General features: G+C 35.7%; 1 protein-coding gene across 4 annotated transcripts in view; it reads right to left on the bottom strand.

The window, feature by feature from the left end:
• Positions 1 to 693: 693 nt before the first annotated feature.
• The window catches only part of Gspt1 (G1 to S phase transition 1), a 35,163-nt gene continuing 16,640 nt past the window's right edge, over positions 694 to 19,216 (bottom strand). For all 4 annotated transcript variants that reach the window (XM_077106113.1, XM_077106111.1, XM_077106112.1 and 1 more), the window contains exons 6-15: positions 17,367 to 17,444; positions 16,018 to 16,198; positions 15,107 to 15,261; positions 14,834 to 14,974; positions 13,375 to 13,468; positions 11,740 to 11,820; positions 9,028 to 9,201; positions 8,174 to 8,263; positions 7,649 to 7,817; positions 694 to 5,334 (exon numbers count right to left, since the gene is read on the bottom strand). In XM_077106113.1, coding sequence (XP_076962228.1) covers positions 5,282 to 5,334; positions 7,649 to 7,817; positions 8,174 to 8,263; positions 9,028 to 9,201; positions 11,740 to 11,820; positions 13,375 to 13,468; positions 14,834 to 14,974; positions 15,107 to 15,261; positions 16,018 to 16,198; positions 17,367 to 17,444 — 1,216 coding nt within the window. In that variant the 3' untranslated portion in view covers positions 694 to 5,281. The remainder of the gene's footprint in view (positions 5,335 to 7,648; positions 7,818 to 8,173; positions 8,264 to 9,027; positions 9,202 to 11,739; positions 11,821 to 13,374; positions 13,469 to 14,833; positions 14,975 to 15,106; positions 15,262 to 16,017; positions 16,199 to 17,366; positions 17,445 to 19,216) is intronic.

Below are 19,216 nucleotides of genomic sequence, written 5' to 3'. Positions count from 1 at the left end.
AAAAAACTCAAAATATAAATTGCTACTTTATCACAAGCTTCCTCATCTTTTGTCTAAGCTAAGGCTGGCTTAATGCCAAACATCTATATTAGAGACCAACTACCAAAATTTTAGGTGCTTTCATCTAAAAATAGTTGAAATAGGAACTCATGGTCTAAAGAGGAGTCGGCAAAGGGACCTATTGCTACCATCCACTGCATACGACCACCTCTGCTTATCAGTAATTTTTCTTGCCCTTGCACAATAATGAGGGGCAAGTACCATTTGGTCTCTTGATCTTTGTTAGAGGTCTTGAATGCAGAGGTTCATAGTTTTGACAGATTCATCACTGATGTCTCCCCAGCTCTGGTGTTCAGATAAAATCACACTGTGGTATTAATTATGAAGCATCTCCTATAATACTTCCTGGCGAGCACGATACTGCTTGAGCCACATCCCTAGCCCTCCTATAATACTTCCTATGGATCTGCTTTTTGTTTTGTGACATATCATATATATATATATATACCATACAAAAGCCTTGCAGAGTATATCGAAGCAGATGTTTCTAAATTCTTTCCTTGACTGAATTTTTTAGATCCATCCAACAAATATGCTGGTAGATGGTCCCAATACTTAATACAAAATAAAAGACTACAGAAAATATCGTGGAACGTTACAACACAGGTGATTATAAACAAAGAGACAAGTCCATCAAAAGGGAAGGTGACAATTTTTATTAGTATTACAAAAGCAAAATTTAACTTCAGTCATTTGAATAATTGCAAGAGCAGACTAAGGGCTTAATCCTCACACAGGCACCAAGTCAGGCACAGTAGGTAGCTACAAATCATAAGAAAAAGGTTTCTTCTACCTAGGGCACTCTTCCATGCTTTGGAATTAGGTTACAAAACTCAGCAAATCTAATCAGTTCCCTTTAATCCTCTCTTAAAAAAGAAATGATCTAGGTATTAACTAGCTGTCTAGTAAAAACTAGTCACTAAATCCTGGCCTGAGAGAGATCCACATTTCCTTTAAAACAAACAGAAGAAACTGGTTAAATGTGTACATTTCTGAGGGCTCAATGTTTGAGTCCCTAAAATGCAGACCTTGCGGGCTCAGACCTGTTTCACCTAATGCATGTGGAGGAAATGGAGGTGAGGACCATCACCTGAGGAGCGCCAGAGCTGCAGCTCCAGCACAGACACTTCCCGGGCAGCAGGAAAGGAGGTAGCAAGGACTCGGGCTGACACCTGAAGCACTAAGCTAACGTGCCTGGCAGAGGGGCGCCTCAGGAAGCACAAAAAGTTATTCACCTGTGCTGTCCACAAATCTGAGGTTTCCAAGTTAAGTTTTAAAGGACACAGTGGCATGTGTGAAAAGGCAGAAAATTCAATCATGGTCTCAGGGTTTAAGAAATCCTGGTGTTTTCTGCCTCATCAGTACTTGTGCCTGTCTGCTTTTACCTTACACTGGAGAACAGTGTTTTCATCTCCACTCCCACACCTCCAGGCCCTTGTCAGAATCTTTAGTAAACTCAGCTAGCATATCACTTTTTCAAGGAAGCATAGGATTAGAGGTATGTGAGGAGTGTAGTTATTGAAGGGAAGACTCAGTAAGTTCTAGGATACTAAAAATCAAGAGTATCCTAGAGCCCAAACCATCAAAAGCTGAATCAAATCTATTCTGAATTCTGGCAATACAGTGGTTCAAATGGAATCAATTGGATTACTGGGGGAAAAAACCAAAAACACCCACTTCTTATTCCACTCACTATAAAATCTAATATAAATAACTGCTAAATTTAAACCTAATACATCTTTTGAGTTGTGCATATGTAATTACATGTATTTAACAAGTTGCTGCCATGGCAGGCAGTATCTCTAAAATGAAACAAGATCATGAATATATTAGATGGCATCTGCTAGAATCACTGAAAAATTAGCTGGAAGTAAGTGCAGTATTTGGAGACAGATGACCATCCTCCAGATCCAGCTGACTGCTATCTACCTTACATATATGTCTGTGAGAGGATTAATTGCAGTTTATTCTAATAAGGTAGGCCAACACTGAATATGACATTTAATCATTCTACAGTCAGAGCTATAGTGCTGTAACCAGAATTTTCACAAAGGGTTTAAAGGTTGAAAGTTGCCTGATGTTAAGAGCTGCAATAAATACTGCATAATTGTCCCTGAACTATCTTAAATCCCTACCCAAAGCAATGAAGCTGTCCCCCATGAAGCAGCAGTCCATGAGCAAGTCCATGCCAATGGTGAAAGGTGCCAGAGTGCTGCCATGTGTTAACAGTCATTCAAGATCATGGAGTAAAGTGTTCCTGAAGATTGCCAGAAGTTCAGCTGGTTTGGTTTTTTTGTTTTCCCAGCAAAAGTTCATCATGGGAGCAGTTTTTGACCACAGGTTGCAAAACTGGATCTGGTTGAACGTATGACCCAAAATATTTGCAGCGCTTCAACTGAGAGGATGCCAGTAACTGTTCAACTCACTTTCGAAGTCTGATATTGTAAAGGCAGTTCTTAGTTTTCTCAACCAGCAGACAAGTCTGAATTACCTCATTACAGTGAATAACCTATACTTTTACAGTTTACTAAATTTTTACATTCAATTACCACATATTTCAAGATTTTTAATTCAAAACAAGAAATATACACGGGTTTAATTATTCAAGAACACTTGACTATTTGTCAGTTAATTTCATGGCAATATACACTCAGTCTCCAACTGTTTTGATTGATTTTACATATATTTTCACTGGATAAGTTTTTTGCAAATTAAAAACAGGAAATGTTATCTTTTCCCTTCTTCCACAATAAGAAATATAGGGTTAAAATGGTGATTACTTAGATGTTTTCTACAATGATATCTCTTAAAATTCAGTTTATTAATTTAAAGGACTATAATTAAATAATCTAGCATGAAAGTTGTATAAAGATCATTAATATAAAAAGATGCAAACAAAATTATGGCGAATAAATGCTAAGTATAGAGGAAGAAATATTTAGGTCTGTAATATCTTAAATATGCAGCCAGTTACCCTATTTTGCATTGTCAACCATATAAACATTTTGCACTTGCAGAAGACAGAATGACAGCATAGGAATTTGTATTGCTCTTTAAAGATCCAACAAACATCTGCACACACTGCAAGTTTGTATCACATACATTATCTCCTTATTCAAGTGACTAGCCAGTATAATCACAGGTTTAAATGCATCAACTTTAAACTGGGAATACTTCTTGAAGAATTTCAAAGCCCATAAAATGTATGGTGTTGATTAACCTTGCAACCGTGTTAAGATTAAATCCAACAAAATTCTTTAGAATTATGTTTGTTATTTTTACTGTTATTTTGTAGAGGTAGGCCCATTCACATTTCACTTAAGAGTCTTGGCAACATGCACATAATATCCCAATAGTGTAAATGTTTTAGTAGCAAATGTAAGTGGTTTAAAAAAAAAAATGTGCTCAATTAAAAAAGAGAAACCTAGTTTTGGAAATAATTTCAATGACTCTTGAACTTGTAAAGATTCATTAAAATCCAAGCAACTGCTAGTATTTCTCCTTATTAATATGGAAGTACAAAAAGAATGTTCTGATTAAAGGTCCCATATTTCCCAGAAAAATAAAAGCCCAGAAATTTGCAGACATGATAAAATTTAACTTTCATGCAATTTATAGCCACAAGTATAGTTCGAAGAAGCTGTAGGACAATGACTTTGCCCTTTCCCTAAGATGTGGTCATTCATTTCATGAATGGGACGTCCATAATTAAGAAAACAATATTAGATTTTAGAATTTAAGACTGGAAATAGTTGACTAGGCTTTTCTTTTCTGAGGAGTAAGATTATAGGGAAAGAACGTTATTAAACATACAATACAAAGTATCTTATTTAGAAGATAAATCACAATGTAAAAGACACTGTCTTTTGATAAATGGCAACACTCATTCAACAGGAAGGAGGCTCTGATAAACCCAGAAATTATCTCTTCCATTTCCCATTCATTCTCATGAAAAATTTCAAAGTCATGATAATTGTAGCAGAAAGTCAGCCTTCAGTCTAAAAGCCACAATGCTGCATCGTGGTTCATCCAAGTCATGGTTAGCAGATTTTTGCTTTATACTTAAGAAAACTCAGTCACTTTCAAACAATTGAGATAAAACTTATACTGTGCTTGATTCTATTTTATCACTGTTAATTTTAGTCTGTGCAGATTATGTATGTATGTGTTCATTGAGTTGCTGGATTGGGAGCTAGCATTAACCAGCAAGGATCTTCCAACCTTTAAAGTTACTGAATCAAAGAGTAACTCGAGTAACTTGTAGAACTGGCACTTGTAATCGATAGTTTCCATACTAGATGCATGCAGCTCTTATAAATACTAAAAGAGGCATTTTTGCCAAGAATCAACATGCTTTCTTTATTGTAAATTCCACTAATTTAACCAGTTAATGGAATTTTTCTGTAGGGGCACAATTTCATTAAGTTTTACTTACAAAACAGTAGTATGCTGTTCTTTTATTTTAAAAGAACTTACTGTGTTTGAAATATAAATTGGCAGAAAGTAACTGATAGACCTAATTAGTAAAGCAGGGTCACAGTTTCATAGAGGTGTGTAACAATATGTATGCATTAACCATCAAAAGAAGGGGTCCGTCCATCTAATTCTTTTAATACAAACTTGAACATTGTTTGTAAATGCCTCATTTAGAGTAGTGATTAGGGAAAGAGTTTAGAAAAGTCCAAGTAATAAAAATGTATTCAATTACTTGGGAAAGTTAAAAAGCTAATGCAACAATGTTACATCTAGATAAAAAACATTATTCAAAAGCAATTCAAATACCGAAAAGGGTTTCAAATGGAATATTTTATTAACATGGTAGTTGTCTTTGTAACATGTGCACACACACTCGCACACTCAGAATGATCTGCCTGGGGAAAAAAGACTATGCCTAAGGGGAAAATGAAAAATAAAAAATTCCTGTAGGTTTTCATTATTGTAGGCAATTATGTCCACATCACTTACAAAGCTATTGCCAAATCTGTCCAAGGAAGCAGAGTTTGAAAGGGGAGGGGGGAGATTTTGGGATAAATTCCACAGTGGCATAGCAGAGCTCTCAATATGAGAAAGCTGACATAATGTGGACTTTTGCTGTGAATTTTCTCATTGCAAAATATGGGAAGAAGTTTATCAATGGGCAGAAAATAAGAGAAGGCGGTGTGAAGTAGGCTTTTGCAGTCAATTTTCCTCACAGTATTGTGCAGGGTCATCAAGAAAATGCTTAGTCTTTCTCTGGAACCAGTTTCAGAACTTTTCCAATTGCAATGGTCTTACCTAGAAATGAAATTAAAAAGAAACAAACAAAAAATACAAACTTTCAGTAGTTAACAGCACGTCTATGTGGTATTAAATACTAACTATCTGGCTTTATCAGCAAAGCTGGTTTAAGGTTAAATAATCTTATTAAGCAGGTCTTATTTGGGGGGCTGGAAAAGAGATAGGTCTTCACTATCCTTGGATAAACAAAATGTGGCCTATCCACACAATGGAGTATCATTGAGCAATAAAAATAAATTATAGTACATGTATCAACATGGCTGAACCTCAAAACCCTGCTAAGTTTAATAAAAGGACCACATATTTATGATTCTTTCATGGAAATCCAAAAAAGACAAACATAAAAGATAGATCAGTGGTTGTCTAGGGCTAAAGAGTAGGAATAAGGGAGGCTTAAGACTTCTTTTTAGGTGTTCTAAGTGTACTAAAACTAGAATGTGATAATGGTCATACAACTCTGTAAGAACACTAAATCCACTAAGTTACGCACTTAAAATTAAAACAGGTCAATTTCATGCAGAAATTATATTTAAAGCTCTAAGGAAAAAAATGCCTATCCTTAGCAGCTGGAAAGATGTAGCCTGCAATCCAATGAAAACATTCTTTCAATAGTATGCCTATGGACTGAAAGAAGGATACAGAACCACTGGGGTACTGTGAAAACTGTAAAAACAAACAAATAAATAAATAAATAAATACCCAAGATATCTTTTAGGGGGGAAAAAAATTCTAGGATAAAAATCCTTGTTACATTTTCTTTTCTTCTATCTGCCTGATTATCAGGTACTGACTATAACCTAACACAATTACTAAGATAAGCCAAAATCCAATTTCACTGTTGCGAAGATTTTCAAGATAAGAAATTTAAAGTAAAAGAAACACTGTCTTTACTGTTTTCTCTAAAATAAGGTTCAGTGACTGTATTCATCACCCTGGCTTCACATAGTTCTTAACACTTAGATATTCAAGTAAGTTTTTGCTGAATGGATTGGAATTACCATGTGAATATTTCAACTGGAACATGTAAATTTTTCTAACCTTAAAATAGTTTTATCTAAGTGAGAAATATTAACAACCCATAAACAAAAGTTTCATAACAGTCATTCTGGATCTTTTATTTTTTATACTGACACAAGGTCTCACTTAGTTGCTGAAGGTGGCCTCAAATTCCTCAAACTTGTGATCCTCCTGCCTTAGCCTCCCAAATTGCTGGGATTACAGAAGTGTACCACCACGCCCAGCTAAATCTGTTTTCACATCAAAGAATTTCATGAACCTGAAAGGAAAATCACAACTGTTCTGCATCACTCAGAGGTTGACAGAAATGGATGCACACAAAAGGAGATCAGTATCACACCTCTGAAAAACTATGTATTTTTTTTAAAAAAGAAAAAGCCGTGAATACGCCTGTATTTTCTTTTCTTTCTTTTTTTTTTCTGAGGATGGCCTTGTGCATGTGACACAAGCACTCTACCAACTGAGCTGTATCCCTAACCCGCCTGTATTTTCATTATAGAAATCATTTAGTAATGCCCTTCAATAGATGAATGGATTAAAAAATATGGCATTTATACACAATGGAATATTACTCAGCACTAAAAAATAACAAAATCATGGCATTTGCAGGCAAATGGATGGCATTAGAGCAGATTATGCTAAGTGAAGTTAGCCAATCCCTGAAAAACAAATGCCGAATGTCTTCTTTGATATAAAGGGGGTGACTGAAAATGGGATAGGGAGGAAGAGCATGAGAAGAAGACTACCACTAAATAGGGAAGAGAGGTGGGAGGGAAAAAAAGGGAGAAGGGGAGTTGCACGGAAGATGGAAGGAGAACCTCATTGTTATACAGAATACATATATGATGTTGTAATGAGTAAAAGGAAAAAAAAAGTGTGTCACATTAGATTGGATAGAAAGGATGGGAGAGGAGGGGAGGAATAGGGGGGATAGGAAGGGCAGCAGAATAGAATAGACAATATGATTGATGTATGTACATTCCATGTATGTATTATATGTCAAAATATATTCTGCTGTCATGTATGACTAAAAAAAATAAAAATAAATCCTATGGTTAAAAAAAAAAAAGAAATCATCTAGTAATTTTAATTACCTTAAAACCCCACTAATAACAAAATATCAAAATTAAAGGTCTTACTTCATATACAGTATGGTCAATTCTGTTTGTTGTTAAGTATATCCAACTCAACATTTATTTGACAAATATTATGGAACATGAATCTGTATTTCCTTTGAACCTGTTACAATGTGGACTTTGCTAGGCATCCTAGAAGTCAACTTAACAGGACTTACCCTCATCTCTTAAAGTGAAACGACCCATTTGAGGGAAGTCTTTAAAGGTCTCAAGGCAGATGGTTCCTGCTGTCCTTAAGCGGGCGATGCATACTTGATCTTGTTTCACAAAACGGGGTCGAGTCTTACTTTTTTCCCCTGATTTTTTGTCTACCAAGCAGATTAAGGCCTATCCAAGAAAAGATAAGAAAATCAGAAAAACGCCAAATATAAGCAACTTTTAGGAGTACAAATAAAAATATATCATAATTGCCCATTAGAAACTTTTAAGATAAAACAATCTCTTTTTTGGTACCAGGGATCAAAACAGGGGTGCTTAACCACTGAGTCACATCCCAGCCCTTTTTATTTTTTATTTTGACTCAGTCCACTAAGTTGCTGAGGCTGTCCTCAAAACCATGATCCTCCTGCCTCAACCTCCCAAGCTGCTAGGATTAGAGGCTTGCACCACAACACCCAGCAAGATAATAAATCATTAAAATAAGTCAGTAAACAAACAAACCAATTAGTTTAAAATAAACTCACTGTTATTTCGACTTCCTCAATACAGGTATGAATATGCAGCACCGCATTATACCCTGGGCAGATGATGGATTTGTGCTCTATAATCACTATCTGCCAAATAAGGAAAAGATGATTCTTTCTTATTAACCGTGTTAACCTTTCTTGTTAACCTTATTAACCTTTCAAAGCATGAATTACAGTATCCTATTCTACTAAAAATGGCAAGTGCCTGGTAAACTTTAATCATTACCACCACTCACAAGCTACCTAGATGTGAACTTGCCATAACTTTATCCACTTCTCAATAACCAACATCCACTAAAAAGTAAACAACCTTATATATCTGACATCAAATCTAACTTGATTAGTCATCATACTTTATTAATAGTATTCAAAACTTCTGTTAACCACACCAACTATTCACTGTCATTCTCCAGGGAGCTCAGGTTGCTACTGACATGGAGAAAATGTGTGTGTGATTCATATCTGCTAAGTTATCTGCTATGAATGAGCAGACAAACCACAGCTTCCAAGGCAACTGAGCTCTAGTCAAAGTGAATGACACTAAACAAAATGTAAGTAATGATAAATCACTACTAGTATCTGTTTTACAAAGTGAATATGAGTTACATTTTGATCAATTGATCAAAAATAGGCATTCACAAAAAAATAGTCCCTACTCAATAAGTACTTATATCATCTTGAAGACTGAGATATACATCATAATGGTGATATATAAATGGCTCCTACTATTAATTTTTCTAATATTGGTTAAGTGGCATGTCACAAATATTCAAGACAAAAGACACTAAAATTCTAATTAACTTCTCTTTCTCTTCTTAACATCACTACAACAACTATGATAAGTAATCTACCTGGGCATCAAACGTGCGTCCAGAATGACAAAGGTTATTAGGATCACAAAGTATGAATCCTGGAAGAATCTCTTCTTCTTCGATTCCTTTGAGTCTGATTTTGAGGTTTTCACCTGGTGCTACAGAATCTGTTTCTACATCATCAGAAAGTATTCCAAGAACTTCCACGTTGTGCTTTAAAATAAATCAAGAAAGGTTTTATGACATTCACTGCATTGTAGACCATAAGAATGCCAATTTCACCTCATGATCGCCACATTAATGTATATTCATTAAATATACCATGCATCCTAATATTGCAGCAAAGACAGTAAATATGATATCTCATTCTAGATGTACAGCTGCCAGTGAAAGTTTTTTCCTCTTCAATAATAGGGATTGATCCTAGGGCCTCAAAATGCTAGGCAGGCAAGCCCTTTACCACTGAACTACCCTACCCTCTAACCTGTGATCTTCTAAATATCACATTCTAATAATTTCCAAGTAGAACACAGTACAAACTAGCATTTTTTTTCGCTTTTTTAAAACTAAAACATCAAATTTTATATCTGACTTTTGACTTTATGGATGTAAAATTTTATTCCTGGGGCACTCTAGGACTTAATAGATCTATCTTCCTGACCTAACAACTACAAAATATCTGAAGTGTACCTGTTATGGTTTAGATGTGGTGTCCCTTGAAAACTCACATGTGAGTCAATGCAGGAAGTTTTGGAGAGAAATGATTGGGTTATAGTTTCAGCCTAATCAGTGAGTTAATCCCTAATGGAATTAACTAAAGTGGTAGGGTGTGACTGGAGGAGGTGGGAATTAAGGGTGTGGCTTTAGTGCATACATTTGTATCTGGCAAGTAAAGTCTGTGCTTTCTGATCACCCTGAAGTGAGCTGTTTCTCTCTACCACCCTCTCCCACCATGATGTTCCGCCTCACCTCAAGCCCTGAGGTGAGGACCCAGCCTTCTATGGACTAAAATCTCTGAAACTGTGAGCCCTCAAATAAACTCTTCCTTGGTGGTGGTGGGGATTGAACCCAGGGCCTTGTGCGTGTGAGGCGAGCACTCTACCTACTGAGCTATATCCCAGTTCCCTCTCCTATAATTTTGCTGGTTGGGTCCTTTAGTCATCACAGCAGCAAAAAAGCTGATTAAAACAGTACTTCTCAAAAGTTACTGCTGCAACAGTAAGTAAGCTTGAAAAGCACATAACTGTTTAATGAATATAGGATTTCCTTTTGGGAAAGGAACTAGACAGTAATGGTAGTTGTTGCACAATATTCTTAATATACTGTTATTGGTGATAAATTTTATGTGCTCTCCTGACTTTTGTGATAGTGCTACAGACCAAATTGAGCAAAAACTCAAATCAACTATTATTTTCTTTTGGTGTCAGCCTGGAGTTGCAGTGATGATCATGTTAGGAAATGTAGGCTTAAAATAGAAACTCTAAAGTACAATTTGTAAGGTGCCAATGATACTTAAACTTGGGCAATGGATAGACACCTTTTCTAATTCACAGACCCTGGAATGAGCATGGTAAAAAGAAAATCCTCAATTAAATCTATTAAAAATCTCTATTTGGGGCTGGGGATGTGGCTCAAGCGGTAGCGCGCTCGCCTGGCATGCGTGCGGCCCAGGTTCGATCCTCAGCACCACATACAAAGATGTTGTGTCCGCCGAGAACTAAAAAATAAATACTGAAAAAAAAAAAAATTCTCTCTCTCCCTCTCCCACTCTCTCTTAAAAAAAAAAATCTCTATTTGGGGGGCTGTTGCTCAGCGGTAGAGCACTTGGCACCTGTGAGGTGCTGGGTTCGATGGCGCAATAAAATAAAGGTGTTATCCAACTACAATTGAAAAATAAATATTAAAAAAAAAAAAATCTCTATTTGGAAGTTCTGATGATTCAAGTCAATATTCCCACTCAAGCAATATCTCTGAAGGTGTTACAGAAGCCCTCTCTCTTGAAAACAGTGTTTTAACAACAGGTCATCTGCAAATATCAGCAGATGAGCCGTCAGAAATATTTAATAATATTTCATAGTGATATTGCCATGTTTTAATGAAACATCAACAGAAAAAAATTTACAACAAGGTAGGAGGAATTAAAAAAAAAAAAGACCCATTTAGGATAAAGGCAAATTCTCTGGGTCAAAACAAATTAAGATTGAAGATATCATTTTGTAATATTTAAAACACAAGAAAGCTTACTAGATCATAATTAAACCTGTTTTCTTCCTTGGCTTCCTCAATGTTAAGGAAGTCACTTAAGTGCACAAATCTCTATTTACTTGCCTATAAAGACAGTGGCGATGATGGTCTCCCCTTCATGCTATATCTTTTAGCTCTAACATGTTAATACTGAACCCTCCATTTCTCAAATGAATAACAGAAATACCTTTCTAGATAGTTTTTCTAAAAGTTTACACTTGGCATTGGTAAGGCATAATCATTATTTTAAAGTTAAGTTTGAAAATGATTGGGTTATAGTTTTAGCCTAACAGTGAGTTAATCCCTGATGGAATTATCTAAAGTGGTAGGGTGTGACTGGAGGAGGTGGGAATTAAGGGTGTGGCTTTAGTGTATAGTGTATCTGGCAAGTAGAGTCTGTGATGTGAGATGCTTCTCTCTGCCACCCTCTCCCATCATGATGTTCCGCCTCCTTGCTAACATTTTCAATAGAAAATCTAAACAGCAAAGAGCATTACTAACTCTTACCTTATTTGGCATCATCACAAGTTGCTGACCTTTACAAATAGATCCTGATTCCAGCTTTCCCAGGACCACAGTGCCCATATCCTGTTCAAATAAAATAAAAAATCATGTTTCAGACCTTTTTGCTGCTCTACAGCAGTTGACAAGCTCAAAGTGAAATTCTATAGTACTTTCTTATAAAATCATTAACTTAAAGTAGAATGGTATTGTGTGCACATACAAATATGTAACCAGGAATTCCACTATTATGTATAATTAAAAATGCACCAATAATAAAGGAGTAGAATGTTTAGGATTATCCTTTAACATGGGGAGGGGGACAAATGCTCTGTAATAACTATGTCATAAGCATTTGTATGATTATATTAATTATTAAGTATGCTTAAAATTTAAAAACGAAGCATGGTACAGAAGACAGCAAAGATCATTAAGATGGAAGATATGGATTGTTTGTACAATTTCTGGTTCTCCTGATCTAAGCCTGATTCCTCTTGTATAAATTTGGAAAAACAATAGTTGTTCAAGAACATTAGAATGGAGGACAGAACCTGAGAGCGATATATTAAATGAAATAAGCCAAATTCAGAAAGTCAAAGTCATGTTTTTTCTCATGTGGAAACTAGAGAGACAAAAGCGGGGGGGTGGGGGGTGGGCAGATCTAGGAGAGTACAGGAAGGGGACCAGGGAGAAGGAGGATGGAAGGGAAATGGGAGGTACTGGTGAACAAAATTGACAAAATCACATTGTTACTGTAAAACTTTTAAAAATTAAGATTATGGGCTAGGGATATAGCTTAGTTGGTAGAGTGCTAGCCTTACATGCAAAAGGCCCTGGATTCAATCCCCAGCTCCAAAATAAGTAAGTACAAAAAAAAAAAAAAAAAAAAAAAAACAAGGTTGAAAATCCAGTTTAAAAAAATGGATTTTTTTAAAAAAATATTTTATTAGTTTGTCAGTGGACCCAACACCTTTATTTTATTTTTATGTGGTGCCAAGGATTGAACCCAGTGTCTCACACATGCTAGGCAAGCGCTCTACCACTGAGTCACAACCCCAGCCCCTAAAAAGAATGGGATTTTTAAAAAGATTAACATCTAAGAGGGTATGGAGGTGTGACTCAATGGTGGAGCACTTGCCTAACATGCACAAGGCCCTGGGTTGGAGCGCCAACACAGAAAAACAAAAAGCCAAACCAAAGACTAACACCTGGATTGGTGAGGCTATGATAAAACTAGCACTCATATGCTGCTAGTGGAATTATAAATTAACATGATATTTTCACAAGGCTGTGTATCAATATCCATCAACCTTAACGTGGGAATACTTTAAGCCCATTTGTAATGAATTTATTGCTAAGAAGTGATCACTGACCAGGCATGGTGGTGCACACCTATAATCCCAGAGAATTGGGCCCAAGGCAGGAAGATTGCAAGTTCAAGACTAGCTTCAGAAACTTAGCGAGGCCCTGTCTCAAAACAAATCATGGTCTACATACATAATATATATGGTATACCATATGTACCATGAAAAAAATATATTATAATATTATATCATTAATAAGATTGTTTCCTAATTAGAAATAAACACAAAACAATGATTCTGCCTCCCACAAAATCCAATTTCTTTAAATTTTGGGTACCTTGTACTTATCCACAATTGGCAGCCTGATTGGTCCATCAACTGATCTATTGAAGTTTGGCAAATTATCCAGATATGGAATAAATGGTAATCCACTGAGAATAAAACAATACCCATTAAAGAAAAGTCAACATAAATACAAAAATTTTAAGAACTTACACAAATGTACTCAACTTAGCTATAATATTTCCATTCTACCCATGACCTCTTCTAATTCAATTTATTATGTTATCATACTCCCCAGAACACTACAATAAACTTTCCCTTTTATTTGAATTGGAAGATTTAACATTGTGTAGCTGCCTTTTTTTGCAGAAATTACAAGCTGATCCTAACATTCATATGGGAAATTTAATGAGCTCGGAATAGCCAAAACAATCTAGAAAATTGAAGACATACACTTCCTGATTTAAAACATCAGAAGTACAGTAAGCTAGACTATGTGGTACTAGAAGAGAACTGAAATCCAGAAATAACCTCTGAAGGCCATTTGATTTTCATTGATCGAATTCAGTAAAGAATCATGTTTTCAACAAATTGTGCCTGAATAGCTGGACATCCATATGCAAAAGCAAACATTTAGACACAGACCTTCAACTTATATTTCTCATAAAAGTGAACTATAACACATTTAGAAGAAAATATTTTTGTGACCTTGGGTCAGGCAATGTTTTCTTAGATATAACACCAAAAGAACGATCAACCAAAGGGTGGAGAAAAAATAAAAAGATAAACTGGACCTTATCATCAGTAAAACTTTGTGTGCTTCAAAGGATACCAAGTGAAAAAAGAGGGCTGGGGTTAGAGCTCAGTGGGTAGAGTAATAATGGAAAGCCTTGGGTTCAATCCACAGAATGCATGTACACGCGCACATGGAAACCATGTGTAAGATGGATGAAAATACTTTCTAATCATGTATTTGATAAGGGAATTTGTATCCAATACATAAAATAACTCTTAAGATTAAAATACAACCCAATTAAAAATGGGCAGTGGTTCCTAGTATTTTTAAAGTCAAGGGTATAGCCAATACTTAAAACAAATTTTTTTGGTAGGTATAGATGGACAGAATGCCTTTATTTTATTTGCTTATTTTCATGCAGTGCTAAGGATTGAACCCAGTGCCTCACATGCGCTAGGCAAATGCTCTGCCACTGAGCCCCAGCCCATATTTGCTTAAAGTTACTTATTAAGACACACACACACACACACACACACACACACACACACACACACACACACATATTCTGGATACTGAGAATTGAGCTCAGGGGCACTTGACCACTGAGCCATATCCCCAGCCCCATTTTTAGAAACAGGGTCTCACTGAGTTGTTCAGCATCTTGCAATCCTCCTGCCTCAGCTTCCCAAGCCACTGGGATTACAGGCGTGTGCCACCTTGCCCAGCTAAGACATAGTTTAAAAAAAAAAAAAAAAAAAAGAAATAAAAGGTTACTTACTTGTACCAAGGACAGAAATCTGATTGCTCTTTGAGATTTGCTCCAGTCAGTCCTGAGCAGGGCATAAAGTGAATGTCCTTTTTGGGATTGAAGCCAACTTTTTTCAAAAATGGCACTAGTTTCTCTTTACATTCTTCATATCTATGAATATTTATAAATAATTCAATTATAAAGTCAACCAATGAACTCTAGGGAAATATGCATAGAGTAGCAAAACCATGTTTTATTTTACCAACATATCTATTAAAAGACCAGAAAGACATCTACGCTTACCTCTCATTGCTCCAATTTACTGTTGGATCATCCATCTTATTAATAAGCACAATTAAGTGTTTTACACCTGCCGTCTTTGCCAACATTGCATGCTCTCTCGTCTGTCCTCCTTTTTCAAAGCCAGTTTCAAACTCTCCTTTCCTAGCTGAGATGACCTATTCCAAGAAGTTTAAGGAATTTATTCTTACACATTAAGACAGACTTTTCAAGCAGTAAAACGTCTTTCATTTATATCAGAAATAAGATGATAGAAGAAAGTTACAATGTACGTGCTTTTGAATGTTGTTTAAGATTTGAGTGGTTAGGTCTGGGGGTGTAGCTCAGTGGTAGAGTGGGCACTTAATGTGCTTGCTTGCTTGCTTGCTTATTTATTTATTTTTTAGTTTTCAGCAGACAACATCTTTGTTTGTATGTGGTGCTGAGGATTGAACCCGGGCTGCACGCATGCCAGGCGAGCGCGCTACTGCTTGAGCCACACCCCCAGCCCCTTAATGTGCTTATTAGCATGTAGAAGATCCCAGGTTCCACTCACCGCACCACATTTTTTTTTTTTTTAAATCAAATCATGATTTAGTACAGGAAAATGTCAGATTTGAGGAATGACTAAAGGCCTTAAGAAACGAGTGGTTTTACTATTCATTGCTAGAAAGTTAAACATTTATTAGACACTAAGCTCTGACATATTTATAGATAATAGTGATAGGAGAGAAAGTTTAAAATGTATTTTCAGAAGTAAATTATAAAGATTTATTGGGCATATTAGTGCAACAAAAATGAAAATTGTCACCATGTGTACGGTATCATAGCTCAGTATAAGCTACATTCTATCTTCCGAAAGGTGAATTTGGACATTTATTTGAAGCTATAAATCGGGTTATTAACAAATACACAGATGGAAATGTCTTTCTTACCAGGACAGCCAGATCAGCCTGAGAGGCACCACCAATCATATTTGGGACAAAACTCTTGTGGCCAGGGGCATCTAGAATTGTGAAATGCTTCTTTTCTGTTTCAAAATAGGCTCGACCCACTTCTACTGTTTTACCTTTGTCCCGTTCTTCCTGATTTGTGTCTAAGGCCCAAGATAAGTACCTTGAAAAAAACCAAATTTAATAATAATAGAACATGAGATTCTTTTAAAAGACATTCTTCTACTATGAAAAGTAAATAACGACATCTTGCTTTGTGTCCATCATACAACTAAGTCATAAACAGGGCTGGTAAAATATAAAAATTAGAAGAATAAAATGTGGCGGGTACAGTGGTGCATTTCTGTAACACCAGTTTCTTGAGAGGCTGGAGCAAGAGAATCATAAATTCAAACTATTCTCTGCAACTTAGTGGGATATAACACAGAGGTTGAGCACTTGCTTTTTTAGTAAGCATGAGGTCTTGAATTCAATTCCTAATGGCAGGAAAAGGTGGAGAAGGGGAAGCACACTAGTACCACTCAAGAGTTTTTATATATATCCACAATTATATATTCCATAAGCAAATGTTATTTATGAAAATAAGAATATAAGCTAATAACACACATAGAAAGGTACTTAGTACCAATGCCAGCATCATTGTGAGTGCTGCAAGAATGACCTCCTTTATATTCACATTATAATTACATAGTACGATGTACAAGTCATGAGTGTAAAAAGTAAGGATATTTTTCAAAAGTAAAGACCACCAACCAATCATGTGGGAGCACTGGTTACTTGCTGAAAATTATTTCAATATTACTTTGCTGTGTAAAAATTATATAAATAGGGTTGATAGTATAGCTCTGTGGTAACTGCTTAGCTGGCATGCTTGAGGCCCTGAGTTCATTCCCCAGTACCATTAAAAATAGAAACAAATCAACCCCTTCTCTCACGACTAAAAGGCAACCACTATTATTATTTTTCCCACTTTTTTCTTTCCAGTATTTATTTACATTATGATCATATAATAGCCTAAGAACAATAATGTTTTCTGCTTGCTCCCAAATGCCACTATAAAGTAATTCCTATTCCTACATATTATAAAGTCTGTAAATGTAATTTTTTGGTGGTTATATGATGTCCCAACTGAATGGATGATTGACAATTTATTCAATAAGTGTCCTATTACTAGAGGTTTGGACGATTTCTAAATTTTCTGTGTAAGCTATAAAGTCACCAGGAATAGATGTACTGTGTATTATGAGGTGAAGGGAAATATTACAAAACCATAAAAATGTTTTATGTGGGCAGCATTCCCTTAAGTAATTTATAGCATCACAAAAGTTTACCAAGTTTCTCTGTTTTTCTCTTTAGCTTCTCTTTCATATTTTTCAAGTGTCCTTTTGTCAACCATTCCAGTCAAATACCTGAAAATGATTAGAGAAAGAAAGAAGTGAACAATTACTCTGTAAAAATAACAAAAACTTTAAATCCCTCGAGAGGCATTATCTCCAGAAATCAAGTTTTTTTTTTAAAGAGAGAGATCGAGATCGAGAGAGAGAGCGCTCGCGTGAGAGAATTTTTTCAATATTTATTTTTTAGTTTTCGGCCGACACAACATCTTTGTTTGTTATGTGGTGCTGAGGATCGAACCCGGGCCGCATGCTTGCCAGGCGAGCGCGCTATTGCTTGAGCCACATCCCCAGCCCCTCAAGTTTGTTTTTTAAAAATATTTATTTTTTTGCAGTTGTACACAATAACTTTATTTACTTATTTTTATGTGGTGCTGAGGATCGAACCCAGGGCCTTGCATATACGAGTCGAGTACTCTACAAATGAGCCATAACCCCAGCCCCACAGAAAACAAGTTTTTAAAGTAAATGTGCCACTGGTGATGATAAAATCATGGAAAGTGGAAAAACTTTTATAGAGGAGAATACTGGCAAACACCGCCTTAACTCATCCTGGCTAATGTCACCAGCACTACATAAAACATATTGAATAAATAAAATACGATTATGGATACCATGGATCTTTTATAGGATGCACTGAGAAAAGCACAACATATTTTTAATGATATTCTTGCCCCAAATGCAAAACCTTGATAGAATTGTGAGAAAACAGCAGTCAAATCTAATTGAAGAATAGTCTATGAAATAAATGAATAGTGCTCCTAAAATTATCTAAGGTTATAAAGCATAGGACTGAGAAGATGTCATATGTTGACAACTAAGAAGATCTAAGAATTAAGTTCATTGTGGAATTGCAGAAAAACTCATAAAAGATCTGTTGTCTAAGTTAATAGTATTATACTAATGTTAATTTTCTAGTTTTGATGAGCTGTGGTTATGTAGAATGTTTGTATTAGGGATGGCTCAATGAAGGGTCTGTGGAACTCTGTACTGTTTCGTGACCTTTCTGTAAGTCTAACAATTTCCAGGATGAAAATTTTTTAGAAAAGTAAAGGTAGGGTTGGGGGAGTAGCTCAGTGATAGAGTGCTTGTCAAGTATGTATAAGGCTCTGGGTTCTATTCCTAACACTGGAAAACTACAACAGAACAAAGTAAATATAAACACTATAAAAAAAAATTCAACAATGTTATCCAAATACCTGTCAAAGTGACACTATAATTTTAAAATAGTTCCTTTGTAATGCCTACTTCCCTTGATTCCCTGTAAATAAAAGCCCTCCAGTTCCTAGCTTTCCCCTTTTTGTGTTCTCAGTGACAGTACAGTGTCCTGAATGCAGGAACCTCTGAAATGCCACCCAAAATTACAGCCTACCAACAAACATTATATATTCTTCTGACACATTATCAAATAGGCATGACACTTCCATCTATGTATGAGCTTTAGTCAAGGATGCCTGTTTTAAGCAAATTTCCAGACACTAGTGAGTAGTAATTGGCAAGATTATCAATTAAGATTATTGAACTAGGCAAACCATGTTATGCTCTCTAGCTCTTTTGATGACCTAGTTTAGAAGAAATGGGGTTGATACAGAGGGAATTAAAAAAATTTAGGGTCTTTTAATTATAAAGATCTACCAAAATTAAATACTTTATATTAAAGGCCAGCCATGGGGTTTTCATACCTAAATAGCTTCTATAATATGATTTACATAATCTTAAAATGCTACCCAGACTACCTGCTTTTGATTAAATCCACATAAATTTAAGGAGCCGATGAATGAAGAAAA

Source organism: Callospermophilus lateralis, chromosome 19 (genome assembly GCF_048772815.1).
Source record: "Callospermophilus lateralis isolate mCalLat2 chromosome 19, mCalLat2.hap1, whole genome shotgun sequence".
NCBI classification, from domain to species: Eukaryota; Metazoa; Chordata; class Mammalia; order Rodentia; family Sciuridae; genus Callospermophilus; species Callospermophilus lateralis.
This window is presented reverse-complemented; position numbering and strand designations above follow the sequence as displayed.